The sequence below is a fragment of the Salminus brasiliensis genome, chromosome 5, assembly GCF_030463535.1.
Source record: "Salminus brasiliensis chromosome 5, fSalBra1.hap2, whole genome shotgun sequence".
In the NCBI taxonomy this organism is placed as follows: domain Eukaryota; kingdom Metazoa; phylum Chordata; class Actinopteri; order Characiformes; family Bryconidae; genus Salminus; species Salminus brasiliensis.
The window spans coordinates 25,979,745-26,000,624 of NC_132882.1; the positions used below are offsets into that span (position 1 = coordinate 25,979,745).

General features: G+C 41.8%; 1 protein-coding gene across 11 annotated transcripts in view; it reads left to right on the forward strand.

The window, feature by feature from the left end:
- Positions 1-20,880, forward strand: part of LOC140556268 (uncharacterized) — a 99,572-nt gene that overhangs the window by 70,661 nt on the left and 8,031 nt on the right. For 6 of the 11 annotated variants that reach the window (XM_072679967.1, XM_072679966.1, XM_072679968.1 and 3 more), the window contains 9 exons: positions 7,706-8,673; positions 9,011-9,259; positions 11,378-11,537; positions 12,860-12,916; positions 13,077-13,369; positions 15,162-15,233; positions 19,668-19,760; positions 20,387-20,468; positions 20,571-20,683. In XM_072679967.1, the coding sequence (XP_072536068.1) occupies positions 7,706-8,673; positions 9,011-9,259; positions 11,378-11,537; positions 12,860-12,916; positions 13,077-13,369; positions 15,162-15,233; positions 19,668-19,760; positions 20,387-20,468; positions 20,571-20,683 (2,087 nt within the window). Of the gene's footprint in view, positions 1-2,813; positions 4,172-7,705; positions 8,674-9,010; positions 9,260-11,377; positions 11,538-12,859; positions 12,917-13,076; positions 13,370-15,161; positions 15,234-19,667; positions 19,761-20,386; positions 20,469-20,570; positions 20,684-20,880 lie in introns of those variants that run through there. The other 5 variants (XM_072679977.1, XM_072679973.1, XM_072679972.1 and 2 more) reach the window with 5 other exon arrangements.

Below are 20,880 nucleotides of genomic sequence, written 5' to 3' on the forward strand. Positions count from 1 at the left end.
TCTACTAAGTTAAGCTCACCTAAATATAGCATATCCTATGAATAATTCACTGAAAAGAAGAAGAGAGTGCCTGAAATTGCCTTGGACAAGTATAGTACATACATACATCTGGTAGTTTTCACTGCCAGAGTTGGCGTATTTGTACCTTCTCAACAAAATCAGCCCAAGCCTTTTTTTTTTTGTCGTTGCTGGACAATCTGTAGAAGAGCAGACCTCTGTGTTCTGACACAGTAAAAACACAGGCATCCTTTTTGTTGTTTTTCCTATATGTAACATTCTGTGAATACAAGCCAGTGGGGTCATCACTGCAGAATGACTTTAGATGTCCCATTTCACGAGGGCTTGAATGCTACTCGTTAGGGCAAGAGACACTCATCTCTGCTCTGGAGCACCACCCCGCTGGATTCTAGGCTTAATCATATGAAGCCATAAGTATGCCAGCTGCTCAATGGCTTGCTACATTAAGCCATGCTATTTTGGAGACATAGTGAAGTCTTTTTTGGAGTTAATCCAGCTGTGGTGATTTTACCCATACCCATCGCATTAATGCTTTGCGTTTTAAACAGGATGATGATTGAGAAAGTTAGGATTTAGTTTAAGAAATGTCCTGTGTACTTTTAGAGGGTTTTTAGTCATTGAAGACCAGTTGATAAGTTACTGTTATTTATTAATGGTCTTATAATCATACGTGTTCTATAAATTCAGTGTCTTATCTATTCGAAAACCAAGATTGCTTAAATGGTACAGTCACAGTTGGATTCGATTCATGGGACTGGTTTCATGATTCGATATTCTCAGTGTTAGATAAAGACATGATAATACATTCACCTCACCATTTGACTCAATTCATGGTACAGGTTTCACAATTCCACTTCCTTATTATGTTAGATGAAGAATATTGATAATGATAAACCCAGGCCACCATCTGATTCGATTCATGGTACTGGTTTTCTTACAATTTTTAATAATGAATAGCCAATTTGTTACGTAGTGTATTAATGAAACTATAGGTGAAGAGTGTGCGTGGCATGGTCATATCGGAGTGGACTTACTGATTGGTGTTGATCGTTCAAAAACAAGGCAAGGACATTCAATCTCATTAGTCATAATAAATTAAAGTCCCATGCTCCATGATGCATTTCCACATTTCCACAAATTGTCAAGTTTTTTTTCAATGTAATATCCTAGTTATTCAAAGCACCTACTGTGCGTCATACATCAAGGTTTAATTGCCCTTTTTCTTGAGGTTGACTTTAGGGTTACTAAATGATATGCATATGGCTGCTGAGAAATGACAACGCTAGTGCTCCGCTTCTTAAGTCATCTCCTGTCTGTTGTCTCCGTCCAGCACATTAACAGCTGACTGAACTAAAGCTTATATAAGCCATGTTCATTAGCAGGTCAGAACTGTATGGCTGGTGGGACGTGTTTACTGGTGCAGGGGTAAGAAAGTGCTGATAGGCATAAACCAGCCTCAGCAGTGCCATAGCTTATGTAACCACAGTGACAGTTGTGATGTGTCCGGTGGGGTGATACGTGAACTTGGAGTGCTGACTGAGCATCTGAAAACATAAAAAGGACAGTAGACATTGGCTCTCAAATTGGTTACAGGATAGCCAGCAACATCTTAGCAACCATAGGGTGACTTTCCGTCCTTCCCATCATTTTAAGCTTCGTAACACCAACACCTTCTTGACTTTTAAAAGAAGTCAGTGTCAAGAAGTCAGATTGTATATATAGTCATTTTGGGGCATTTCTGTTGGTCTATGAGTCATGAATTTTTGACACTATCTACAGAACAACTGGCCAAAACTGACATACAAGGTTTTTGCATGACAGCAACTTGGCTCTCGTCACTTTTACTATGGTTGGTGTGGATTTTATGGATGTTACGCATCTCCTCGCTGTCTGCCTCATCTCTCATTTTGTGTCTCGAAGCAGTCTTCCTATGTGACGAGATCGGAGACGACAGGCTTCAGTTTGGCTTTTTCATGGGGCGCTGTTTTCCATCCGACCAGAATCCCTTTGTCTTTGTTTATCCCCTACCACTGATCTTTTTTCCCGAGAAACTCTTTCACACTAAAGCATGCCTCTATGTAGACCACTGCTGAAGGAGGAATCGTGAAATTCTAGAGCATGCTGAAATGGCATAAATAGAATTAGAAATGAGGAAGGGTTCAAACCCTGGCAGTATGTGACTGGAGGGTTCTGATGGGGAAAGCCCCCTGCTGGTAGCCTGCAAAAGCACGGATGAGTGAAGAAAGTAGAACAGTGTGGAGGGGAGAAAATAAATGGACTGTCTGAATTAGCATGTGAGTATGTAGGAGGAGGTGAAATACATGCATTGCTCTGACATGGATCATGGTATGTGATTGGTTGGTGAATCGGGCAGTATGAGTAGACAGTGAATGACTGGTGGGGGGGATTATCTAGGCTGCGAACATACCCAGCAGCACTGGGGAGCAGTCATACGCATGCCACCCTTGGGGGGGAAGGCATGAGCTATGCCCCAGTAGTCAAAGATTACGTGTGATGTCTCTCAATGCTCCCTCTAATTATGCCCAAAGAATAATTGCTCGAGGAGAGATAGTAGCTGTTCAGAAACGGGAGGAGGAAGTAGAAGAGAAAAGGAAGGAAGGGATGGGGGTAAAGAGGACAACGTGGAGAAAACGAGCAAGGCAAAAGGGGTGGGCACTGTGGAATGGGAGTGAGCATTTTTTTGGAGCGGCGAATAAGCTGCCACACCAGAGGTCATGTGATGCAAGACACGGAAATGAATGTCAGATTGGGAGGGGAGAGAAAAGGAGGGAGAGTGAGAGAGTGGATATGTGCTCAAGCGAGAGAAAGCGAGAGAGGGAGAGCGAGCAGTGCTCAGACTCTCAGCTTCTTAGTCAATTGTGGAGAGACGTAGCGCCACACTCTTGCGTTCATTGCCGGGCAGAGTGCAATCAAAAGGGATACATCTCAGCTTTTGTTTCTCAAGAAGGAAGAACGAAAGGTGCAGTAAAAGAAGACAACGAAAATTAATTAAGGAAACTAGAGGGGGAAAGCATGTCCTCTCTCTCCAACCAGCAACCTGTGTCTCCATTCTCGGAGTACAGCGAGCTGTGCAAGGTTCCTTCCATGCCCACAACCCCTGCGCCCCAGGGATGGGACTGGCAGCAGGGTGACATGGGGGCTTCGAAGCACTTTGCAGGTGCTCCAAGAGCCCCGGGGCTGACTGATGAAGACAAGCTGTGTTTCTTTGACCCTTCAACAGGATTGGGCATGGAGTCAGAGCTGAAGGTACCTGGAAGAAGTGCGATTCCTGGGAGCGCGTCTCTAGGCAGTGCAGGGGAGAGCCCGGTGAGCCCTCTGTCCTCATCCGCTTCTCCTGGATCCCCTGGCAAATATGGGGCTCATTTAGGATGCGCAGATAACAGCGGGACGGCGCTTCCCTCACAACTTTCAGGATCACCTGCACCACACACCGGTGCCCTGTCTCCCCTTGAATCTTTGAAACCAGCCAGTGTAGGAGCATGGAGTCCTTCATCTCATGGTCTTGGCACAGAGGCAAATGGCAAGGCGACCTCTCCACCAGCACCTCCTAACTACTGTGTCATCGGAGTTGTCAATGACAATTACCTTCAGGGTTCGGATGAAGGTCTTGGCGGACGGCAGATGGCCGAGGGATCGTCGGACGAGAACGAGGAGGAAGTAGAGGACCTAGAGCCTTGTTTCATGGGTCGAGCTGAGCAGCAGAGGAAGGCCATGAGAAGAGCCATGTCCGAGTGCTCTCATCTGTCTGTCCCAGCCAGCTTCGAGCTACCAGACAAGTATCCTGGTGGTGGGGTCTTGGACGAGTTAGGCTCGCCAATAGGAGGGCCCCGCCGGCCTCATGCTGCAGCCATGAAACGATCCCTAACCGTGGCTGACGATCAGCCTCCAACCCCGCCACCAACCCTGTATGCCACTGGGATCACTCGCAATGACCTGCGACATGACGGTACCACAACCCTGCACCTTACCCCCTTTCCTCCGCTTAAGAGTAACGGAGGTTATCCACCCATGGAGGACCTTATAGAAGGTTCGATTGTCGACAAGGACCAGGGTGTGCTGTTGCCGGTGCCAGTCACGCCTCGAGCCGTCAATGGCAGCGCTGGCAGCACCAATCCATTTGCTGTACCTGAGGGTAGGTGATGCAAGTCTGTGTTAGTGCTAACTGGCTTACATTTAGGCAGGGATAGATAGACAAAAATAGCAGTACTGTACTTTGATTGTCCTGTGTGGGCTTGAGTGAGTCTGTTTGTGCTAGTAGGTCACACGAACAGAGACTATCACAGCAGTCTGGAGCCTAGAGCCAGACCAGCTGCATAGTGTCTCGCTGCGTGCTTCGCTTGAGCTTACGACACCATGGCACCACCGCCAGACACGCCCCCATTAGCCCCCCCACCCCCCCCAAATGAACACCCCTAAATGAGCACCCCTAAATGAAAGACCCTACTAAGTGTACGTAACACTTTCAGATCCTGTTTATTTGTTGCAGTGCATAGAAATATGTAACTGTGTCTGTTTTTATTGAGGTAATTCTTCTTTTAAATCACAGAGAAGCGTGTTGTGTGTGTGAGGGGTTGTTTTTGATGGCCTGTTTTCTGGTCCTGCTCTGCAAGGTCAAAAACTGAAAGGAGTACCTGCAGAGGATGCCATGCTAATTTCTCGTATTTCTCGTGTGTCCTAGTAGACTTAAGCATCTGTCGGCAGTGAGGCTGTGAACACAGTTTGTATTGTACTGCATTAGAGATGGGAATAAACTTATGTTTGCATTGTAATACTAGTGGTATGACTCTGCAGTGCCTCTCTCAAGTCAGTTCTAATTCTTATAGGGCATGTCTAAAAATACTTGGTTACAAGTGGGTGCAGTTGTATGAGACTTCATCTGCCTATTTGTTCTCTCACCTGCCGTTTCTACCATACCAAACAAATTCATCTGATCATCTGATCCGAGCTTTGTTTTTGTCTCAGGCAGGATCCGTTGCATCTGACAGTCTAGTTTTCAGTACTGCGTCAACAGATGTGCTCCGATATTAACAGAAATAACAGCAGCTGTGTTCCTAGAAGGCCACGTCCTCTAAAACATACAATTACTGTGTTCACCAAACCATTACTGTAAATAATGTCAGCATCAGTGACACTGCCTTGGCGTGTAGGCTGGATATGATCACTATGTGCTCCTCAGTGCTGTACAAGCATGACATTGTGGCATTGTTTTTTTATCTGGTCAGCTACATAGAACATAAACCATGATCTCAGCCTCTGGAGGTAAGATATGCTGGTCTTGCTGTTAAAAGATTATATTACTTGTGGTTAACAGGTGACTTTTTAAACTACAGGACTGGTACACAGACCATTATCTGATTAACTTATGCCTGTATTTGGTTGCTATGCTGATGTGATTCAGTTCAACATCATGAACAGAGGCTCATGGCTCCTGTTAGAAATTGCCGAAAGAGCAGCTTGGACTGAGGCAGAACATGGCAGTTGTGTCAGTGGCTAATCTCAAAGCACTGTTGTTGTTTGAAATCCTTTATTGTTGCTGCAGGAAATTCAGCCCGGCGGTTGCTGGTTCCTGATTGAAGGCTTAATGCTTTTTGAGGTTGATAGTGTTTTGAGCTGCTTCACTGAGGTTTTTTGGTTGTTGTTCACTGAGCTTCATTGAGAACTTTTCACATTGAATGCCTATAAGCTGAATGTGAAAAGTCACATATTTTACTAAATACTCTTACAGTATTTAGTTTCACTAACTGTTGAGCTTATCTCTTTCACCAAAGAGAATAAATAATGTTCGACTTTACAGATACAGTAGACTGAATCCTCATGCTCTGTGGCAATGATTACAGCAATGATGAAATGGCCTTCTAATCTTTGTTTCAAGTTGAGGGTAGTACAATAGCCAGGCCACTACTTTCTGCTGTCTTTTGTACAGTAAGCTCATGATAGGGCTTATAAATCATTTTGCCCATCTGGTTTGGTTCACAGCGCAGTAATGATATGATGTAGTGTGGGTCTCATTATGAGATTCTAGGCTGTAAGCGAATTACTGGATCTGTTTAGGCACAAATTTAATGCCATAGCTTTGTAATCACCTTCCTCTGAAGGCTCCTCCCTATGTACAAAGACCAGCAAAGTGGAGGTCCTTGGAGATTTGTGCAGTTTCTGTGAAGTTATGAAGTTATGTACTTATTGATTGGGAATAATAAAAACAACAGTTTGAGCCCCCCCACACACCCCTCCATTACCAAGGTAACAAAACTGGGCTTGCAGACCAAGCATCCAAAGCACAACGTCCAAACACATCATCTAAAACACACCGCCTAGGTACCACGGTGGTAGCACGCTCGGCTACCGGCCCCGTCCAACATCGATATTACGGTGGTAGCATGCTGGCTACCGGCCTTCTCCAACATCGCTACTGCAGTGTGAGCTTGGCGAGTACCAGCCTCGTCCGACATTGCTACCAGGGTGGTGACCTTTACCTTTATGGTGACATTAACACATTATAGACATGAATGCTTTAATCAGGTGTTGTGCTGGTGGTGTCCTCGCTGTTCCAGGCATATGGATACACCACAGTGTTTAGTAGATTTGCTTTTAATTGACCGTTTAAGGAAATGACAGTTGGTTGAAGAAACTGCATTAACCGAATTTTGTGCAGTAGTAAAAGTTAGGGATGCACCCATGTGGGAATCCTGGGCCAGTGGCGATATTCAATATTTATCATGGTCATATCTGCAGATAAGCGTACATAAACATGTATGGAATGTAGAAATTCGGCCTATGTGTTCTGGGATTTGCATTATGGAGAAATGTAACTTGTGCATCAACTAGTGCAAATAACTGCAGACGCTGCCATGGTTTAAACAAACTGTTCTTCTTTTCATTGTAATTGTTGTCAAACAGCTGAAACTTACTGTTAATTGAAAGACAGGTGGGTGATGAATCGTTTTTCTAAACACTGATTTGTAAAATGCAGAGTCATAGTTGTTTACACCCCTCAGCAGCAGTAGCGGCAGCTGCAGCAGGACTTAGAGAATAAGAACAGCTCAAATCATTTTATGTTCAGCGTAAATCAACCCAGATTTTGCCACATTATCTGTGATGCTTGTAAATATGTAAACATCTGCTGTTCATCAGTCTGTTCTTCTACCTTCTTTGTCTTCAGTAGCAGCATTTGATTCAGACTCTTATTACTGATACGAACAAAACACGTGCCGGTCCCTCTCTGCTGCGTATTGTCTCGGTTAAATACTCAGCATGGTTTATGCAAAACTGGGCTTTTGTATAATAATGATTGTAACTGAAGTGGAGAACAATGAAGGAAGGACCCAGCCTGCTAGCAAAAAAAAGAAATTACACACCTAATTGTACTGTTTGGCTGAATGGAAAGGGCTCAAACCTTGACATTAACGTCACATTTTAAGAGTAAATATCACCTAATCCGCCAATATCCACACATAAGACACTGACTTTCTTGTATTTTACATTATGAGAACGGAGGAATGTAGGCAATGTAGAAACTAACTTTTGATATGAAGTGTCCCCTTCTTGCATTTTTTCATCCAAAAAAAAGGAAATGGATATTAAAGGCCCAGCTGGGTTTAGTGTTTTGCTTACTCTGTGACCTTGAAAAGGGTTATTTTAATTAGTTTCACTTCTCTCTTCTAAACAGTCAAAACAGAGAAGAATAAGCCAGAGGTGGAAAAAATAGAGAGTGTCCAGAAGTCTGATGTGTTTGACAAGAAAGATAAAGTGGAGAAGATGGAACAGGTGGAGAAGACTGACAAGGTTGACATAGTTGACAAAAAGGACAACATGGACATTGGCGCCAAGCTTGATGGGTTTGACAAAGTGGAAAAGACAGGTGTACCTGAAAAGGCAGATAAACCAGACAAAGCTGAGCAGCTTGACAAAACCGAAAAGACGGACAAACCTGAAAAAACAGACAAGATTGAAAAGGCTGAAACACCAGAAAAAGTTGAGAAGATCCCGGAAGTAAAGGCTGCTGGGGATAAAGCGGATCAGCTTCCTCCAAAGATGGACAAGGAGGAGAAGACGGTCAAGACAGAAAAGGTAGAGTTAAAGGCAGAAACTGAGAAAGTCGATAAGGAGAAGTTAGAACCCAAACCAGAAAAAGACAAAGAAGAAAAAGAAAAGCCGGATCAGAAGCTTGGTGAGAAACCGGAGATGGACAAAGCTGAGAAAGACAAGCTGGATCAGAAGCTAGACGAGAAAATTGAAAAGGAGAAAGGTGAGAAAGACAAGCTGGAACAAAAGGCAGATGAGAAATCAGTAAAAGACGAAGCGGAGAAAGACAGCCTCAATCAGAAGCAAGAAAGCAAGAAAGACAAAGATGAGAAAGAGAAAGTTGAACAGAAGACAGAAACTGAGAAAGTTGAGGTGAGCAAAGATGAAGCACAAAAAGTAAATGTTGAGGAAAAGACCAACCAGTCGGAGAAACTGGACCAGCATGAGAAAACGGAGAAAATTGAGAAAGCTGGAAAACAGGAGAAAAAAGACACGACTGCCAAAGTGGAGAAGGAGGACAAAACTGAGAAGGCTAAAAAAACAGCATCGAAGCCTGTGGCAAGCAACAGTGCCCCTGGAAAAGACTTGCCCAGTCCAGACAAGAAAACCAAGGTAAGCTAGGTTGTTTTCCCATCATGCCATTCTCCATTGGTCATGCTGCTATTGCTGGCTCTAATGCTAATGCGATTTTTATTATACAATATACAAATAAATAACATGAAGTATAAAGACACCAACACGACCAGCGTTATCAGAGGCAAGTCCTGCTGGCTTAGTGTCAGGATTTGACAACTGCAGTACAAATCAGCCAATCAGTCTGAATCTAATGAGGAAAAACATTTTGCATGTGCTTCCGCTGCCTGTATCCTGCCGCTGTTATCATTTGTCCTTTTATTCTTTTGTTACTCGTTTGCTCTCCATTTGTTGGGTTTGCTGTCCATCCATGCAGCCTGTTGCCGGGGCAACCAAACCGAGCTTGGCAAAGCCCCGGCCAAGCCCCGTATCCAATGCCGTGGCTGCTCCTAAGCGTCCGACCCTGACCCCAACCCCTACCTCCACAACCACCACCTCCGCCACCCTTGGCAAAAAAGCACCCTTGTCCAAGGCACCCACAACCACGGCTGGCACCAAGCGGCCCGCTTCGGCTGCCAGCCGTCCCTCCACCACAACCACAGCATCCAACGAGGTCAAGCCTAAGGTGAGTTCCTCTGTCATCCCTTAAAGATGCCCTCATTCCACTCCTGCTTGCAAACATGCCCTCTTTGTGGTCCATTTACATCATTGCCTGCATCTGCTGAAGCTGCTGAATCATATTGTGGTTCTACTTTTTTACAGTTACACTGTATTTACAGTAATATACAGTAAACTGGAGGTGTACCCCAAGTGTTGTTGATTGGCCAAGCTATGCTCGATTCTGAACTGGATCTATGACGCTAATGTAGCTAACAAACACTAGAAATAAATGGTCACCCAAACATTTTCTGTAATTATGTCCACATACTTCTCGCTACCTGCTCAGGCCAAATCCACGTCTTCAGTAAGACGTGTCTATGTGGTTTACAGCACAGTATAATTTACTGTAAACTGTAACATATCAGCTATACTGTGAAGTTCTGTTTGTTTTTTTATAGTTCACAGTCATACTCTGTCCTAAAACCACATCCCCAACTTCTTAGCAAAGAGCTGCATGTGTTTTGAGAGCAGTATGTGAGAAGGTATTTATGGAGTTATTTGACTGTTGACTTCTAGTTTGTTAGCAATATTTATAGTTATGCAGAAAGCCTTATAACACTCTAAGATGTGTTATTCAGTAACTACAGGGATGTCTGTACAAACTGGTGGGGCTACTCTTTGGTAATAGAAGTTTGTAACAACACTTTCGGCCTGTCTGTGGGCTGTAGGCTGTTTAAGGGGTTAAACCGCTTCTACGAATTCTGTGAAAGATTTTGTTTAACAGGACTATACAGGTCACCAGTCGGATAATGATCTGCTAATCAGGTAAATCACTTTACTTAGGAAGTGAAGGTTTCTGTAGTATTCACTGCTGTATAATGATATAGCCTAAGGTTTCTGAAGTGGGCACTGCTGAATGATTATATATTATGTATAGCTTTACTCATGTCTTCATAGCTTGTGGGTAAGTAAAGGATTAGCAAAGTGAGAATTTTTTGGACAGTGAAACTTTCTTATTGCTGTGCAAATTACAATAAAAGTTGAACTCTTGTTTGTAAAAGTACTGTCTAGAAGCAGTATTAAAGATTCCTCAAAAATTACACTTTTGGTCTAAATATTTTTTTTCCTCTTAAAGATGCCCATTTTTTATATTTTCTTGGTATCTTGGAAATGAAGACATTTCACCAGCATTCTGCATAGTATGTTACTGTTACCGTGCAAGTAGAGCTTTTTTTAATTGTTTGGCTCTAAAATGACTTAATTGTCAAAATTGTTAGTAGATGGCCGAATTACTAACATTACCGCAGTCATTTTGTGAACACGGATCCAAGATTTTGTTTTTCTTTCACTTAGCTGAGAAAAATCAGACCAGATGGCTCTTAGTACACTACATAAATGTCATATGTGTGTTTTTTGAAAGACAGTATTTAGCTAACCTTTACTATGGGGAACTAACTGTGTGGGGGTTCAGGGACATTTCATCCAGTGACTGGACGTTTCATCCAGTGACTGGATAACCTCACATATAACGTATGTTAGGTATCTGAATGTTATATTGTGCCTCACTGACCATCCTACAGCCTCTTCCTGGCAGTTATGTTGACTGATAGTGTTTAGGCCTTAGGGCAAAACAGAGCATTCACTAGATGGAATTTCTATATCAAGATGAACATATAAGGTTAGCATCACCAGAGGCAATATGATGACCTCTTCTTAGTCTAGCCAGCATCCTCTGTGTGATCATCTCATCCCACTCTCCAGCTAACAAAGATAATGGAAATAGCTGGGAAAGTAAAAATGTTGATTTACTGAGCTTAACATAATTAGTCATTCATAAAAATGTATTTACCAAACTAAATTATCCAGAAGAATCTATTCACTAAATGTGGTTCTTTTGAGCACTTGATAAAGTGTGAATTTGATGTGAAAGTATGTTTTATAAAGGTCAGCGACTCATTGGTAACATGTGACTACATCCTCTTGGTCTTAGGAACAAGGCTGAATAATTGCTGATAAACGGCTTGAGGAATGTCAGCGCCTGCATTCATCAGCCAGCCAGCTAATTTATTAAATGGGCCTCCTCATCTCCCATGTTGCATCTCATGCTCTCACTTAATTGCAGTGTTGTTTTTTTTTTGTCAAGGCGACCGCAGAGAGACGCCCACCAGTGCCAAAGGCTACAGCTGCCCCAGCCCGGTCTACTGCCCCCAAAAATGGTACATCTACCACAGCAGCAAGCAAACCCACCACATCACTTACCTCCCGCCCCACAGCAAGTACCACCACTGCACGACGCTCTCTGGGTAAGACTGCACATGCACTTCCTTTCTCTGTTTAAAAAAAGGGGGGGGGTAAGAAAGGGGCACTTGGGGTCTAGCTTTGAAAAACATACTTGAGGGTTTTCTGTGTAATGCGTCCAAAAAAACACATATTACATAAACACAAGAAAGTACCATTTGCCATGAAAAATAACCAACCACAGCCATCTTACTTACCAGTTTTTAAATGTTTTGAAGATCTATGTATGTAATGTATGATGCTGTGAACTTGCCGTGAAGTGTGTATGCTGACAAAACTGACAAAATCCAGATGGTTGTGGCCAGCTTAAAGGTACCATATTATACCCCCTTTTCCACAAGTTTCCTAAAGGTCTTAATGAAATGTCTGTGACATGCTTTGACCAAAGAATCAATCACCAACAGCACTCTTTTCACCTTGTCTAAATAACCTTGTTCATAATGGCCAGTTTAAGTGCCTGTTCCTTTAAATGATAATGAGCCACTGCTCGCCTCACCCTCCCAACCCCACCCTTGTCAGTATATCACTCTACTACTTTGCTTTTTATTTATTTATTTTTTTTTTAACTAGACTTTGCTTCTAAGTTTGTTCTCATTTGTCCATTTTCTCTAGCTGGCCAACATTTACTTCACCTTGAATTCACATCTTCTGTTTTTTCTCGCTCTCGTTTTCTTGTGCCACAAACACACTCTCTACTCTGCTTTCACAAAGTAGTGAGTGGAGATACTCAGATTGGAGGTGGTATAATTCTAATGAGACGACCTGTGAAATGGAAATGTCCTGTTTTTAGCATCTCACACTGGGTTGTCTTATTTTATAGTTGTTGGGTTGGTAGGAGCTTTAGAGAAAATGAGTTTTTCATAATATGTCCCCTTTAATGTATAGTATATTGTTGCTGCCATGCAAAAACATGCTGTCTTTCCAAAATGGTAACTTCACAGAAGGAGGTAAAACCTTGCTGAAAGTCAATGTAAAAAATCTAATTCCTGTATAATTTATAATGTTCATCACCCAGATTCACCCAAACAACCAGATTCACTTTGCAAAAATAGAATTAAGAAGTTTTTGCCTGACAGCAACAGTAAAATGGTCCATACCTCTGTGGGTAGAATGTCTGAAGGGAAGACAATTTGTAGCCATGCACGAGAAGAACTTTTCCCTAAGGAGCTTTAATAGAGGTCCTTACTGTTAGTTATTTGGTGAACCAAAAGTGGTTCCTCTATGGCAAAGAATCCTTTTTTGCACCTCTGTTTTGAAAAGTGAACTGTCTTTACGCAATTTGTAAGTAACCAAGTGAGCTCATTCATTTTTGTTTTTATTCATCCAGCTACAAAAACTGACAAACCAGCGGAGGAAAAGAAACCGAGCACTCTGAAGACTGCAGGTACTTCAGTCCTTTGCCGTTATAGTGTCTTAAAAAAAAAAAAAAAACATTTTAACAATACAGATACAGCAAGACGTCTGCCTGGGAAATTGCTGATATCTACTGAAGTGTCATATCTACTGAAGTGTAGTGTTTTCTGCTCATAATTTCCCCCCTACAGATTCCACCAGACCCAAAACTACTCCCAGACCCTCTACCACTGCTAGTAGCAGTACCGCTACACGCACTCGTACCACTAAGTCTGCCACTTCTACAAGCACCACAGCCACCACGGTGCCAGAGAGAAAGCCCCCTGTGCCCCGCGCCCCCCGAGCTAGCTCCAGTACCACTACAACCAGTACCACAACCCGGACAGCCACCCGCCCTGGAACAGCCCCTGCACCCGATATGAAAAACATACGCTCCAAGATCGGGTCCATAGACAACATCAAATACCAGCCTGGAGGAGGCAAGGTAGGAAAATCCAACTGAAAGGTCTGTGTTTGAATTTTAAGACAGTGTCATGCAGGAATTAGCATTTGTCTCGGTCCTGTGCTGGTAAGTTGTAGCCCTTTAACCAAACAGAAACTACACATTGTTCATCCTATCTGGTCATGATTATGTTGAGGAGACATTAAATGAGAGCATCAGTGATGGGCTTTAGATGTTTAGATGTCAAAACGTCAGATGAGCCACATAGATCAAGATCATCAGGAATTATTGTCAGGCTGATCAGTAAAGTGTAGTTCACTACAGCTAAACATTATTTGAAGATGAGCTCTTAAAGAGGCTCTAGTGTTGCTATTTCACAGTGACATTTTTGATAGTATGTTTAGCAGTGGGGTGACAATACCCTTTATGCTTTAAACAAACCATTTTCTTAGTTTTTTTTTTTTTTACATAGTGAGTGTAAATTACCTTTTGTAATGTATGAAACAATAATATATAGTAGCTGTGTTTGCCACTCATAGGGTAACATTAGGGTATATTATGGAATTGTGGTCTAAAAGAAGAAAAAATAGCCAGTTCGATCAAATATTTTGAGACATGCTGCCTGCCATCAGCAACTGGAGCCTGAGAAAGCACAATTGGCTTTTCTCTCTCCAAGTGGCTATCTAAAATTGGGGAGGAAAGTCATGTTATTTATTTTCATTTTCAAACCGTTCCCCAAGGTAATGATCTCATTGTCATTTCAAGCTGAAATAGAGAATTCATGAGTGAAGCCATGCTCAGTACAAGCAAAAGAAGCCTTTCCCTGGCACAGATCAATTTACGTGATCATTCACTAACTAGTTGGCTGGCTAATGCCAAAGATGCTGTTCATACGAGTATGAGCATTACTTTGTTCCAAATAATTGAGCTGCAGAAGAGATTAAGTAAAGTTAAAGTGTAAAGTTCATGTCCCCAAAACAGATAAGACAAATCAGAAAAAAATGCAGAAAAAATGGGATGGGTAGGTTAGTCAGGATAGTGATGATGAGTAGCAATGGAAGGTGTACATACAGGTTAAAAATAAAACATACAAAACAGACAGCTGAGGATGATCTTTTCTAGTCATTTTCTGTCCTGGTTTTGGAAGAATTCAACAGTATGAGCTGTTTTTACATACCCGTATTTTGTGTTTCCTCTCCTGAGAAGTTTGTTTTGAGCAAAAACATGATAGTATTTTTAAGTGCTGCATGACCCAAAGGTTATTTGCCCTGACACTGTCCTCTATTACTCCTGTCCTGATGATTTGAAGCTCTAACCTTGCTCCTACTTTCTTGTTCTAATGCCAATTATGACTGATTCTTCTCATCCTTCCTCAGTCACTTCACCTATAACCTAAATTTGCTCATGACTGTGCCCTAATACCACCTTTTCTCCACCTGGCATGCCATTCTCTTGTTTTTCTCTTTCCTCTCATTAATCTTTTTCCTGGCTGAGATCTCTCCTTAGACTACGCAATGCTCTTCACCTCTTACCTTTTCTGCTTATCAAAGGAACAACTTCTGTCACTGGTAATCAGCACTTTGCTCTTTGAGAGCATGATTCCATATGAAACTAGATCAGCTTGACCTGGAGCATGTTGTCGTTCTCTACAGCATGTTGAATAGAGATGGAAGGTGCATGGAACAGAAAGGAAAGCGTGAGGGAGTACTCAGGACAGAGAAGAGCATGAGAGCAGACTTTGTGTCCTGCAGGTTTTCTGTCTGATGTTGGTTGGAGGAAAAAGGGCTAATTATTTTGGTGTGAGTGACTTACCCGAGGGGGGTTGTCTCCCCAGGTCACAGTTTCTCAAAGCAGGACGGATGCTCTGGCTCAGGGCTCCATCTCCAAAGAGACCAGCCAGGGCAAAGTGAGTTATCTTCATCCTACACACACCACACCTTCATCACCCTCAGGTCTTTGAGTCTCTCTCATTCTCTCTCTCTCTCTCTCTCTCTCTCTCTCTCTCTCTCTCTCTCTCTCTCTCTCTCTCTCTCTCTCTCTGTCTAATGGGTTTTCTGTCTAGCCTTTTTTTGTTTGTTTTTTTGGCAGAATTGTGAATTTTGTGCATTTAAAATGATGAATAATTCCTAAATATGGCAGAAGTAATCGTCACACTTAGCCAAGGTTAAGAAGTTATATGATATTATAAAAGTAATGAAAACAGATTTTGCAAATGACTGATGTAGCAGAGTTTGTCTGGCATTATGGCCAGTCAGAGCTATTTGCTGTGGTAACGTTCCTGCCCAGGGGTTTGGTGGGCAAAGGTTAAGTGGGAGAGAGATTTCTGTCCTCATTAAATGGGCCACTGACCCTCGCGTCTCTAACCTAGAGCTGTGTACAGCTAACAGAGCCTTCAAAACTGCTCTAAAGACAGCTAATAAACACCATTGTGAGGAATTAGTGCGAGACAGTAGCTGAATAAAAAAGTTTCAAAAAAGTTATTAAAATTTGTTAATCATTTGAATGGAAACCCAGCTTTTCTCTCTCTCTCTCTATTTTTTTATCTTTTGCAATCTTTCTCCAACTCTTCAACTCCAACTCTTCCCCATAAACACAATTTTTTCTTATCCTTTTATTCATTTTTCTTACTCCTCTCTCTTTCCACACATTATCTCTCCTCCTCAGAAAAAAAAGTAGTCTCAACAGTCTTTGATCTCTATTCTCAATCTTCCATCACCCATAAATACATATATCTGGTCACTCTCAAGTCTATAATTAGTTATAAACAGAGCCTTTGCATTCACAGTAGAGATGCAGACAGTATCTTGGCCAGTAATCCAATCATCCGTTCTTGCATCTCTAAATAGTTTTTCAGTTTTCTTCTTTTTTTTTTCTGTTCAACATGTAAAATGTGGACCATTAACAGGCAACTCTAACCCGTTTTGTCATGTCAACAAACCATCTAACTGGTTACAGCTCTGTATAACAGGTGTTTGGCATGTGCTGCTCTTCAGAAATCTGTATTTGCCTCTGCGCTAACGACACAAAATCCTGTTATGAAGATTTGCTATATATAGGTTTTGAGCTGACCCAGAATTCCTGTCATTTTCTAAATAGAGGAAGCACATTAGGAAGCCAGTCATGAGCGTAAATTCTTTAGCGTATCTTTGGAATGAAGGTGCTGAGCTTTATCCTTAAGCTTATATTAATGACAGCACTGTGTCTCAATGTCCCAATTCCCTTTTACTGTAAGAGATCAAATGAGGCCCAGTCTTTAAGATCTCGTTCAAATCTTTATGACTGCCCAGAAATTAACATTTAATCACATCACTTACCACAGAAAGAAAAACATCTTCCAGTAGACTGAGCTTCTAACATGGTGTCATGGTGTTTGTGTGTGTGTGCAAGTGTGTGAATGTGCATGCACAGAAGCATAGCCTTAATATCCAAAACCTAAATGGGCAGTTATTGTAGATTTCAGCCCCAACCAGCAGTCTCACAAATCTGAGGAGCTTGGAAGGCCTCAAAGGCTTCGGCTACTCATATCTGGATATTTCTGACAGCATGATTTTTACTTCCCCTGTACAAAAAACATGTCCACGCAAAGAGGGTCTTTGGAAATCTCTCTGTTTACATTAGAATTAAATAATGATTTAAAAACATGTCGCCGCTGACTGACACAAACCTCTCTGTATCTTATCTATGAGTCTGGCAGGTGTTGTTTTAATTTTGTTCAAATTTCATGATCGATCTGTGGGAATGCTCCAAAATTACTTTATCAGGGAATCTTTATGGAAATCTCACTGATCCATTAGAAGGAGGAGCAAGCCAGCCCAGGATGAGATAATATTACAGTATAAAACACTAAATCTGCTGACTTAAATCTTCTCATGTGGAGGATAGTACAGAAATTAGCACATACCCAATTACCTTCTGCATTACTAAACCTAGATCCAGTGCTGTTTCCCCTGTCATTAACCCCCTCTCATTAACCCACAACCTATGAATATAACCCACAACCTATAAAAAATTTCATATACAGTGATTCATCATTTTGATCTCATTAGTAGTGAAAATTCTAAGACTTGTTGTACTTGTTGTAAGACTATTCCAAGCCCCATAAACATCAGTGCAGTGGTTCAGTTTAGTCTCTATACATGTGAGACACTGCAGAATCTAGCTTAAGTACTCTGCTTAATCTTTTTATTTTTTGCACAGTGTCATATAATAACCACTTTAATTTCCCTAAAAAAAACTTGTGGGTGGTTCTTTAAAAAGCTTTTTTATTTTTTAAACTCAAAGAATCCATTATACCGAAACATCTTGTCTTGTTGTAACTTAAGCCTTGAGTTAGCCTACAAACACAAAATAGCAAACACATTGCTATATTTAAATTATTTGTAAAATAAAGAAATGAATACAAATTCTATAACTGCAGTGAAATATTGATTGCTGAATGGTCAGAAAGCTAACCATGGGGATCCTTGAACCTCCTCAGCCTCCATAATGTATTGCAGTGGTCTTGTAGCACAATTAGATGAACAGAAATTGGGGCGACTCTCTGTAGGATTGCTCTGTTACAGCTTTTGATACAGGTTTTTAGAATTTATCTGCACACATCATATCTCCAGCTGGCAAATTCCCACCTACATCATGTCTTAAGATAAATGGCCTTGTCAAATGCTCTGCTGAGCTGCTTATAGTGGTACTAAATGAGTGTGTGCACATCTTGTTCATTAGGTCACTTTAAAAAAATGAAACAAAACAACAAATAAACCAATACGTGCCTTATATAAGTCTGTACGGTATAGATTTACACTTGATAGAATGATATATTTGTTGTTTGACATCCCTAATGTATCAGGCTCAAGTTCCTAGTTACTAGGGTGGAGAGAAAGAGAGTTTTAAACTACATTAACTCTTGTAGTAAATGTAATAGTATTTCTGTGTACATATTAATTCTGCATGCCATTTAACATAAATGAGTCCAACTGTCTTGAGATAACGTACACTCTTGTCCACAGCGTGACCAAATTAAATTTGGTGTCAGGTAACCTACTCCGATGAGCTGAATCATTTTGACCACTTTGGCCTAAAATGCTGTTATTCCTCTGCGTGCTATCAAAACATGGTGCCCTGTCGTATCTGACACCAGGGCATGTTCATTTGAGGTGCTTTCAAAGGACTGGGGTTAGCATGGGCATTCTGTCTAGTCCACAATACCATACAGCAGGGTGTGATGCACTGTGTGATGTAAAGTAGCATCAGTGGCCTTTGGGCGTCCAACATTCAGTTTGCCCCTCCTCAGACCACTGTTAGTAGGTACTCACCACTGCTGACCAGGAGTACCCCATAGGCCTTGCTCCAACCCAGTCATCTGGCCTTAAAGACTTGGCCATTGTCGTTCAGGACTTCAGTTCAGCCCATACTTTTAGCATCCAACATGCTAATAATGGGCACTGACAGTCCATTAAACATAGAACATACACTGATCAGCCATAACATTAAAACCACCTGCCTAATGTTGTGTAGGTTCCCCTTGTACAGTCAAAACAGCGCTTACCCGTCAAGACATGAACTCCGCAAGAAAATAGCCAGCATTAACAGTAGTTAGAATAATAGCCAGCATTAGCAGTAGTTCTTCTGTGGATCAGCTCAGACAAGCCATGAGACATGCTCAGCTCAGACATGCCAATGACCCTGTTGCTGGTTCACCGCTTGTCGATTTATAAGGGACTGACCACTGTATACCGGCAACACTCCACAGGACATGCCTTTAGAGAGACCCAATCATCTAGCCATCACATTTTGGCCCTTGTCAAAGTCGCTTTGCTACTTTGCTTCTTGCCCTCCCCTTCTCTTTACGCTGTTGTTTTAATGTTTTGGCTGACTTTTGTATTGTCTATAAATCTGAGACCATTACATGCGCCATTGTAACAAGATAATCAGTGTTTTCACTCACTTTAAAAGTGGTCATAATCTTTTGGCTTAACTATGTATATTGACTTTCTATCTTCTCCTTATTCATTCTAATTAAATGATGCGGACATACTCAAGCACTGAGTCTCATTTCTTCATGATACTAATACCACAGCAATTTATAATTACTCTGGGAAAGTGGCTTTTCTACAGAAGTCATTTTGTAGTTCCTGACTGGGAATACTTTTATTATACACAGCATGGCATCTGTGCTCTAGCAACTGTAGCTGCTGCCAGATGAATAGCCTCACCCTCACTGTAAATAGTGTAGTACCTGTTTAAGCTTATAGATGCTTCAACTTTCCCCACTTTGTCCTGTCGTCCTCTTAACCTGGTGATCCCTGGTGTCCTTCTGCTCTCTGCCTGCCATGCTGTGTTATAGGTTCAGATAGTCTCCAAAAAGGTGGACTACAGCCATGTTACGTCCCGCTTGGGTTCCAAGGACAATATCAAGCATGTTCCTGGTGGAGGGAACGTAAGTACTGCCACTGCATGCGATCAAACCGTTATCAGCAGAGCCAGTGCAATTTTCGTCACGGTGCTCCTCTTTTAAAATACAGTCGGATCAGTCTGACAGCTCCAAGGATATAGCAGTGCAAAGTGCTCCTCTGTTTTATGCTGTTTGCGACGGGTGTGGAATATGGCAAGGGTTTTTTGAGCCAGTTCTCAGTAAAAGCAGACGTTTCAGTTTATAATTCCGCTACCTCCACAGTTCTTAACACTGTTTAATGACAAATTACGTCTCTTATTCCTCTCAAATATTTCTTATCATACAATTATTCCCGTCCTTAAGCTGATCTGTAGCTTTCCCTTTAGTTATCTGATTACCAGTGACTAATGCTTAAATAACAATGCCTAACACTAACAATCCCTGTTTATTTCAGCTAAATGAATGACTTTTTACATTTTCTTTTCTTTCTTTTGTATCTTTGACTTGCAAAGTGTCTGAATGTTAAAGCAGCCTGTTTTGATTTTCTACACTGCATGTGGATTTCATGATTTACAAGCAAGGCAATAGAGTGGGAGAGGACTCGGTTAGTATAGAGCTGTAATCTCTCCCATATCCTCTCTTTTACGTATGCCGATGCGATGTGTTCACAGGTGCAGATTCTCAGTAAGAAGGTTGACCTGAGTAAAGTCACCTCAAAGTGTGGTTCAAAGTCCAACATCAAGCACAAACCAGGTAAGACCCCTCTTGGACATGGACCTCTTTAAGGTTTTGGGGGTACAACTAAACATTGTAGCCGTTATTCTGTGTTACTGTGTGTTTTACTGTTTCTTGTAGGAGGTGGAGATGTAAAGATTGAGTCTCATAAGGTGAACTTCAAAGATAAAGCCCAGCCAAAGGTGGGCTCTTTGGACAACGTGAGTCATGCACCTGGTGGGGGGAATTTTAAGGTGAGACTGGGGGGGAAAGAGATCTGTGATGAGTATACACTTGGAGTTTGATGTTCAGCATGTACATGTGGATGGAAAAAAAATAGGCAAAAACACAACATGTTAGACTTTACATGGTAAAGAACCCTGTCTGTAGTAGACATTGTGTGAAGAACCTTTAAAAGGCTTGACAAACCTTTCACTAGTTTCAAAGTTCT